The sequence below is a fragment of the Pelecanus crispus genome, chromosome 8 (genome assembly GCF_030463565.1).
Source record: "Pelecanus crispus isolate bPelCri1 chromosome 8, bPelCri1.pri, whole genome shotgun sequence".
Classification (NCBI taxonomy): domain Eukaryota; kingdom Metazoa; phylum Chordata; class Aves; order Pelecaniformes; family Pelecanidae; genus Pelecanus; species Pelecanus crispus.
Window position 1 is genome coordinate 46,941,887 of NC_134650.1, and position 9,001 is coordinate 46,950,887.

General features: G+C 67.7%; 2 protein-coding genes across 2 annotated transcripts in view; one reads left to right on the top strand and one right to left on the bottom strand.

Moving 5' to 3' along the window:
- The window catches only part of ZFPM1 (zinc finger protein, FOG family member 1), a 47,965-nt gene extending 46,872 nt beyond the window's left edge, over positions 1–1,093 (top strand). Inside the window, 1 exon segment of the mRNA XM_075714810.1 lies at positions 2–1,093. Within this exon segment, the coding sequence (XP_075570925.1) occupies positions 2–1,093 (1,092 nt within the window).
- Positions 1,094–3,549: 2,456 nt separating this feature from the next.
- Positions 3,550–4,781, bottom strand: CIDEC (cell death inducing DFFA like effector c). Its single transcript, XM_075715519.1, has 5 exons — positions 4,732–4,781; positions 4,444–4,585; positions 4,181–4,330; positions 3,859–4,043; positions 3,550–3,736 (listed from the first exon to the last, which is right to left on the bottom strand). The coding sequence occupies exons 1-5, from the start codon at positions 4,779–4,781 to the stop codon at positions 3,550–3,552; spliced, it is 714 nt and encodes a 237-aa protein (XP_075571634.1).
- Between the last annotated feature and the right edge of the window lie 4,220 nt (positions 4,782–9,001).

A 9,001-nucleotide genomic window follows, 5' to 3' on the forward strand; every position in this document is an offset into this window, starting at 1 on the left:
CCCCCCCCTCCGCCGCCCCAACGCCCCCAAAGTCCCCTTCCTGCCCCAGCCCCTCCGCACCCGCAAACGCCGCAAGCTCTACGAGATCCACGGGGCCGCTCGCCGCCCCGCCGAACCCCCGCCGGCCCCCGAGCCCCCGCCGGCCCCCGACCCTTCGGGGGCTGCCCCTTCGCCCCGCTCCAGCCCGGATACCGACGGTCCCATCGACCTGAGCAAGAAACCGCGGCGGCAGGGCGAACCGACGCCGGCGCCGCTGCCGCCTTTGGCCGACTACCACGAATGCACCGCTTGCCGCATCAGCTTCAACAGCCTCGACAGCTACCTGGCCCACAAGAAGTACCAGTGCCCGGCCACCCCGCTGCAGCCCCGCACCCTCGAGCACCTCCAGAAGATGAAGGGGGCCGTGCCCGCGCCCCTCAAGGGTCGGCGCAGCCCCGGCAGCCCCGGCGAGGGGGACCCCGAAGGCGTGCGGGTGAGGGCGGCTCCGGCGGGGAGCCCCGGCGTCCCCTACGCCGGGGCGGACTCGCTGCAGCGTCACCCCAAGGGTCCGCTGCCGCCCCCGGGGGCAAAGGGACCCCTCTCCGCCTGTCCCTACTGTCCCCTCAACGGGGCCATCAAGGGCGACCTCCTCGAGCACTTCCGTAACGCCCACGGGCTTTTCGTGGCCAAGCCGGCGGTGGCCGGGCAGGGGCTCCCCGACGCCCCGGTGCCCGGTGCCGGCAGGACGCCCGAGCCCCCGCTGCCCGCGGCGTCGCCCCCCCGTCCGCCTGCCCCCCGTCTCCGCCGGGACAGCTTCAACGGCAAAGAGGGTCGGGATGGCGGCGGCAGCCCCCGACCCCCCGCCTCGCCCCGGCCCCCCGCTTCGCCCGGAGCCCCCGAGGGCCTGCGGGAAGCCGCCCGCAAGCCCCCCACGCCCCCCACCTACACAGACAGGGGGGTGCAGACCCCCCCGGCCAAGGCTGTGCCCGGCCCCGTGCCCAACGGCAACCACAGGTACTGTCGCCTCTGCAACATCAAGTTCAGCAGCCTCTCCACCTTCATCGCCCACAAGAAGTATTACTGCTCCTCCCACGCCGCCGAGCACGTCAAATAAAGCCCCCCCCCCCCCCCCATTGCCCCCCACCACCGCTCGGGGGGCTGCAGGGGCTGGGGGACCGGGAACCGATGGCCGGCATCCCGCCCTTGCAGGGGTGGGTGTGATGGAGGACCCCCAGGAGGCTCTGCCAGGGCAGCTTCAGCATCCAGCGGCCCCTCCGGTGTCCCCAAATTTTGCCCTGGGTTGGGGGTCCCACGCATCCCGGGCCAAGGACCCTACGGGGGAGAGCGCGGTGCTGGTGGGGGGGCCGGTCCCCCCCCGGTGCGTGCAGAGCCCCTACCTCTGCCCCTGCCGCAGCTGACGCTGCAGGGAAACTGAGGCAGGGAGAAGGTGCATGGCCCGGCCGGGGGCTTGGGGGGGGGTTCTGCCCCCCAGGTAGACACTACAGGGTTGGGGAGGGGGCACGACGCGGCTGGGCTTGGTCCCAGGCACCCTAGGAAGCGTGTGCGTGCCCCCCCGCCAAAAACCGGCCCCTGCAAGGGAGACAGCACTGAAGCCGAGGACGAAGCAACCCTGGGAACCGTGTGTATAAGCGTGTACAGAAATAAATATGTCTAATAAAGCCGGGCTGCCGCCTGCCTGCGGGCGGGGGGACGCTGCGGGGGCTGGCACGGCCGCTGTCGCCCCGTGGGGTTGGGGACATCAGGCTGGGGACGGGGACGTGGGGTATGTATGGCCGCGGGGTGACAGGGAATGTACAGCCATGGGGTGACGGAATGAACAGCCGCGGGGTGACGAGGAATGTACAGCCGCGGGGTGACAGGGAATGTACAGCCGTGGGGTGACGGGGAATGTACGGCTGCAGGGTGACAGGGAGTGTGCAGCCATGGGGTGACGGGGAATGTACAGCCACAGGGTGACAGGGAATGTACAGCCACAGGGTGACAGGGAGTGTACAGCCGTGGGGTGACGGAATGAACAGCCGCGGGGTGACGGGGAATGTACAGCTGTGGGGTGATGGGGAATGTACGGCTGCAGGGTGACCGGGAATGTACAGCCGCGGGGTGACGGGGAATGTACAGCCGTGGGGTGACGGGGAATGTACAGCCGCGGGGTGACGGGGAATGTACAGCTGTGGGGTGATGGGGAATGTACAGCTGCGGGGTGACAGGGAGCGTGCAGCCATGGGGTGATGGGGAATGTACAGCTGTGGGGTGACGGGGAATGTACAGCCATGGGATGACAGGGAACGTACAGCCGTGGGGTGATGGGGAATGTACAGCTGTGGGGTGACGGGGAGTGTACAGCTGCAGGGTGACAGGGAATGTACAGCCGCGGGGTGACAGGGAACCTACAGTCACAGGGTGGCGGAATGTACAGCTGTGGGGTGACGGGGAATGTACAGCTGCAGGGTGACAGGGAATGTACAGCCATGGGGTGATGGGGAATGTACAGCCGCGGGGTGACAGGGAACCTACAGCCATGGGGTGACGGGGAATGTACAGCCGCGGGGTGACGGGGAACGTACGGCCACAGGGTGACGGGGACAGCCTGCAATGGTGGGGCAGAGCACGGCATCCCCATGCCATCCCCGGCACCCCGAGTGTCACACGTCTGTACCACAGGGCCACGCAGCCGCCAGGCCAATGGCTCGTTAATTATGGGGCTAATGAAAACCCCACAGCCGGGCTGTGCTGCCCCGAGCCCAGCTCCGGTCTCTCCACGCTGGAGGCCCCGACCCCGGCGGTGGGGTCCCCTGTCCCCTGCATTGGGGGGTGCCCCTCAGCACAGCTTCCCTCGCCTCCCCAGTGCTTCCCAGTATAGCGCAGGTGGGCAGCGGGTTGCTCCCATCCCTCCCAGCTTGCCCAGCAGGGCTTGGGCTTCAGGGACCCAGTCTGGGCTCGCAGCCTCCCAGTTTTCCCAGCCTGCCACATCCACGCAACCCGGTGTCACCCCGGGCTCTGTTTTGTTTCCCCGGAGCTGCGGGGTGATTGCAGTCCCCATGGGGCACAGCTGGGGCCCCTGCGTGGGGCTGCCTGGGGACCCCCACGGCTGAACCACCCACCCCAGGGCAAGAGGGGTGCACCCTTTGCACCCTCCCCATGGCTTGCCCGCAGTGCCAGGGGGTGGGGGCCAGGCCCCGGGTGCCAGGGAGGGGGACAGAGGCAGCAGCTCCCTTGGGGAGCGCTTGCGACACGTCCGCTCCTTGCACGCTCTTGCACCACCGCCCCGGCGTGCCAAGCGGGGCAAGTGGCTGAGCCCCACCCCACCCATCCCACCCCCCTCAGCAGAACGGGGGTGAGGCACAGCTAGGGGTACTTAAATAAATATATTTACAAAGAAGTAGAGAGTACAGAGAAGCGCTGGCCACGCTCAGCCAGCTGGGTGTAAGGAGAGGCTGCGGCAGGCGCCACGGCAGCCTCCCCCCCCCCGCCACGCATTGACCTAGCAGGGTGCTGGGACCCCCAGGGGTGGAGGGGGTGGCAGAGGAAGGGGAACAGGGCACCCAACCCTCACTGCAGCGTCTTCCTGCGGGGCAGGGGCGGGAGGCTGCGGGGCAGGAGGCTCTGCAGCACCGGGGTGCTCTCGGCCTCTTTCGGCTCCTCCGTGGCATCCAGGAGCTGCTGCATGTAGCAGGAGGTGCCGAGCAGGACGTGGCCGGTGGCTTGCATGGTGAAGAGCGTCCAGCGCAGGGCTTCCCTGGGCAGGGAGGAAGGGGGTGAGCATCCCTCCTTGCACCCCAAAGGATACGGGCAGCGGGGCCGGTCCCCCACTGCAGCATCCCCGCTCCCGGAGCCGTCTCCAGCCCCCCCGGCACTCACTTCATCAGCCGCTTGGCCCCGTAGCAGCGCAGGTCGTAAGACATGCTGTAGGTGCCGTAGAGCGTGGCTTTGACATTGAGGCAGCCCAGGTCCCGCGGGTTGGTCTTATAGAGGTCAAAGGTGACGCAGGCAACATCGATCCTCCGAGGGGGCTTGTGGGACAGGCTCAGCTGGTAGCCGGGCGTCTAGGGGCGAGCAGGACCGGGGTTACCCACCCTCCTGATCCCACCTCCCCCAGCATCCCGGGTACCTCCCAGCCCGGCAGCATCTCCCCGCTGATCCCGGCGTGGGACAAACCAGGCTCCCGCTCCCCAGGGCTCACCTTGGAGGCAGCCCAGGTCTGCCCCTTGCTCAGGGCCATCAGCACCGTGCCCTCCTCCAGCGTCCGGAAGAAAGCCTCCGTCTCCACGGCGGTGCCATCCTCATCCAGCACCAGCGAGACGGGACCCGGGGCGAGCAGGGCGTGCTGAGCCTGCAAAGGTGCCGGGGGTGAGCGGAGCGGGGCGGGGGGGGGACAGCCAGCCCGCCAGCCACCTGGGCAGATGGACAGACCCCCAGCAGCCAGCCAGACAGCCCCCGGCTCACCTGGCGCAGCAGCTCGGCGAGGCTCTGTGCCATGACGCCCTTGCGCAGGCTGCGGTCCCAGTTGCAGACGCGGTAGGGTCGGGGCCGCGGGGCTGGGCTCGACAGCAACTGCTGGGTCATGGAGGCACTTGCCGAGACACATCTGGGGAAAGGACGGAGGGATCGGGGTGTCCTGAGCCCCACCGCCAGCCCCGGGCACTGCCAGCCCCCCAAGTCTCAGTGGGGAGCAGCACATCCAGAGGTGCCAAAGCAGGGAGGGCTCCGACGTCCCCCATTCCCAGGACTTACTTGGAGACAGGGGCAGCCAGGCGCAGGCTCAGGGACTTGGCGTAATCCATCCTCGCAAGGAGCACGGTCCAGCCTGCCGGGGAGGAAGGATTCAGCTGCGGGCAGCGGTGGTCTCCAGCTCCTCTCCACCCCAGGAGACCCCACCAGCACCTCCTACGCTCAGCTCCGGCACAGCCGGTGCACCAGCGCCGCGGCACAGCCGCCTTTACGCGGGGACCTTTGGCCGGGGCCAGGCTGGCGGCAGCCGCCCGGGCAGGGTCTGCCTGCCAGCGCAGCTCTTGCGCAAAGCGGCACGTGGGGCACTGAGTCAGCTCTGGAGCAAAGGTGAGAGGCAGGCACGAGGCTGCGCCCTCGCCCCGGCCCCTCAGGGAGGGGACAAGGGCTTTGGGGAGTCAGGGGGACCCATGGTGGCAACCCCAACCCTGTTGCTGCAGGGGTATCTCTAGCCAGGAGCCTATTGGGGGGGTCCTGTGGAGCATCCCCATGAGCATCTCCATCTTCACCCCCAACCCCATCCTCATGTCCATCCCCACCCAACCCAGTCCATCTCCCCATCCCTGTCTATCCCCATCTTCACCTCCAACCCCATCCTCATGTCCATCCCCATCCCTGTCCACCTCCACATCCCCATGTCCATCCCCATCTTCACCCCCAACCCCATCCTCATCCCCTTCCCTGTCCCCCTCCCCATCCTCATGTCCATCCCCATCTTCACCTCCAACCCCATCCTCATCCCCCTCCCTGTCCACATCCCCCTCCCCATCCTCATGTCCATCCCCATCCCTGTCCACCTCCCCATCCCCACGTCCATCCCCATCTACACCCCCAACCCCATTCTCATCCCCTTCCCTGTCCACCTCCACATCCCCATCCTCATCCCCATTCCTGCCCACCTCCCCATCCCCATCTTCACCTCCAACCCCATCCTCATCCCCCTCCCTGTCCACCTCCACATCCCCATCCTCATCCCCTTCCCTGTCCACCTTCACATCCCCATGTCCATCCCCATCTTCACCCCCAACCCCATCCTCATCCCCCTCCCCATCCCTGCCCACCTCCCCATCCCCATCTTCACCTCCAACCCCATCCTCATCCCCCTCCCTGTCCACCTCCACATCCCCATCCTCATCCCCTTCCCTGTCCACCTCCCCATCCCCATCCTCATCCCCTTCCCTGTCCACCTTCACATCCCCATGTCCATCCCCATCTTCACCCCCAACCCCATCCTCATCCCCTTCCCTGTCCACCTTCACATCCCCATGTCCATCCCCATCTTCACCCCCAACCCCATCCTCATCCCCCTCCCCATCCTCATATCCATGTCCATCCCCATTCCTGCCCACCTCCCCATCCCCATCTTCACCTCCAACCCCATTCCCCTCCCTGTCCACCTCCCCCTCCCCGTCCTCATGTCCATCCCCCTCCCTGCCCACCTCCCCATCCTCATGTCCATTCCCATCCCTGTCCAGCTCCCCATCTTCACCTCCAACCCCCTCCCCATCCTCATGTCCATCCTCACGTCCAGCTCCCGCTCCCCATCTCCAACCCCCTCCCTGTCCAGCTCCCTGCCCCCATCCCCCCTCACCTCCAGCAGACACCAACCCCTCCACACCGAGTATTCCCCCCCGCCTCACCTTATATACCAGTCGCCCAAAGACTCCGCCCACCCGGCCCCACCCCTCCCGCCTGAGCCAATCCCCTCCCGGCTTCCTGGCCAGAAGGGGTGTGGCCAGTGCAGGGGGCGGGGCCAGCGCGGCGCCGCTGCCCGGGCTGCGGGGGCGGGGGGGGGGGGGGGCGCGTCCTGGGGGTGCTGGGCGTCCCCCCCCGGGCCGCCCCCGGCGAGACCCCGCCCAGTGCCCCCAGCGAGACCCCGCCCAGTGCCCCCAGTAAGGCCCTTCCCAATGCGCCCAGTAAGTCCCCTCCCAGTGCCCCCACTAAGTCCCCTCCCAGTACCCCAATAAGCCCCCTCCCAGTGCCCCCAGTAAGCCCCCTCCCAGTGCCCCCAGTAAGTCCCCTCCCAGTGCCACCAGTAAGTCCCCTCTCAGTGCCCCAATAAGCCCCCTCCCAGTACTCCCAGTAAGCCCCCTCCCAGTGCCCCCAGTAAGTCCCCTCCCAGTGCCACCAGTAAGTCCCCTCTCAGTGCCCCAATAAGCCCCCTCCCAGTACTCCCAGTAAGCCCCCTCCCAGTGCCCCCAGTAAGTCCCCTCCCAGTACCCCAATAAGCCCCCTCCCAGTGCTCCCAGTGAGCCCCCTCCCAGTACCCCAGTGAGCCCCATCCCAGTGCCCCCAATAAGCTCCCTCCCAGTGCCCCAATAAGCTCCCTCCCAGTGCTCCCAGTGAGCCCCCTCCCAGTGCCCCCAGTAAGCCCCCTCCCAGTGCCACCAGTAAGTCCCCTCTCAGTGCCCCAATAAGCCCCCTCCCAGTACTCCCAGTAAGCCCCCTCCCAGTGCCCCCAGTAAGTCCCCTCCCAGTACCCCAATAAGCCCCCTCCCAGTGCTCCCAGTGAGCCCCCTCCCAGTACCCCAGTGAGCCCCATCCCAGTGCCCCCAGTAAGTCCCCTCCCAGTACCCCAATAAGCCCCCTCCCAGTGCCCCCAGTGAGCCCCCTCCCAGTACCCCAGTGAGCCCCATCCCAGTACCCCAGTGAGCCCCATCCCAGTGCCCCCAATAAGCTCCCTCCCAGTGCTCCCAGTAAGCCCCCTCCCAGTGCCCCCAGTGAGCCCCCTCCCAGTACCCCAATAAGCCCCCTCCCAGTGCCACCCGTAAGTCCCTTCCCAGTGCCACCACTAAGCCCCCTCCCAATGCCCCAGCGAGCCCCTTCCCAGTGCTCCCAGTGAGCCCCCTCCCAGTGCCCCAGCGAGCCCGGCCCGGGCACTCTGCCCCCCCGGGCACTTGCCCCGCGGCACCGGGGGCCGAATTTGGCCCTGGGCCGGAGCGCTGGGCAGGGCGAGGGGCCTGTGGGGCTGTTGCGACAGCGGGGCCAAGGGCCACCGCGTTCGGCACCTGGGGCTGGCCAAAGCGCCGTGGCAGCCGGCCGGGGGGCAAGGAGTAGCCACAGCTCCCAGCAGGCTGCCGGGGGGGGCACCCAGGGGTGCTGGTGGGCCAGGACTTTGGGGTGCGGGGTTCAAAGGGTGCTGAGCAGCCCCGGGCCCCATCCTGGGCCGGGCAAGGAGGAGCCGCGGGCTTGGGGATCTTGCAAAAGCAGTAGCCACGGGGCACATGGCCGGCGGGCATGCCCCCGGCACGGGCAGCGGGCCTCTGGGGAGCCGGGAGCCGCGGCAGCCGGGCAGCGCTGAAAAGCTGGGGCTCATTAATTAACACGGCGGTTAACGAGGCGCGACGGGGCGCTGAGCAGGCCCGCGGTCACCCGCGACCACGCGTGACCACGCGTGACCACGCGCCGGCCGCGGGCACTGCTGCCGCTCTCCCCGACGCCGAGGGGAGCAGCGCCCGCGGGCGGCGCGTGGTTGCGGGTGTGGAATTGGGGTCCGGGGCTGCCCGGGAGGTTTGCACCCCGTGGCCGTGACCGTCGCCTCCGGCACGTTTGGGTGCACGCGTGAGCATGCGTGCGTGCGGCGCACGTCCGCACGTGCGGCTACCCCTCCGCGCGCGCAGGCGCGTCTCCACGCGTGTGCGTCTGGTTCCACGGCCAGGTGTGCGTTTGCACGCATCCGTACCTCTGTGTGCATCTATGCGCATACATTTCCACGCACATCCATGCGTAGGCATGTGTGTTCACACGAGTGCATGCACGCGTGCACATCACGGGTCTGCGCGCAGGCGTGGCTAGCTGCACGTTGACACGCGTGGCTCCGCACGCGCACTGGCGTGTAGGCGTCGCTCCACACGTGGCCATGCGTGTCTGTACCCACAGTCGCGTGTATGTGCATGTAGCCCTCTGCGTGCATGCGTGCGTGTATGCATACTTCCACATGCATGCGCTCACGTTTGTGCACCTCCCCGTGCATGCCTATCCCCTTGTACATGTATGTTCTACCCCTGTGTGTTCACACAGCTGCGCACCCTCTGGGTGTGTGCATGCACGCACATATGCATTCATGTATATCCTAGCCCCGCGTTCACACATTCATGACACATGCACATACACGCATACATGTCTAGCTGCACGCGTCCACCCGCATGTACCTGCACCTCAATGTGTGTGCATTCACACATCCATCCCCACGTCCGTGTGTGCCCCTCCACGCGTGTGCGCACACGTATCCCCACGTGTCTGCATGCATGCCATGCCCCTCCTCACGTGCACACCC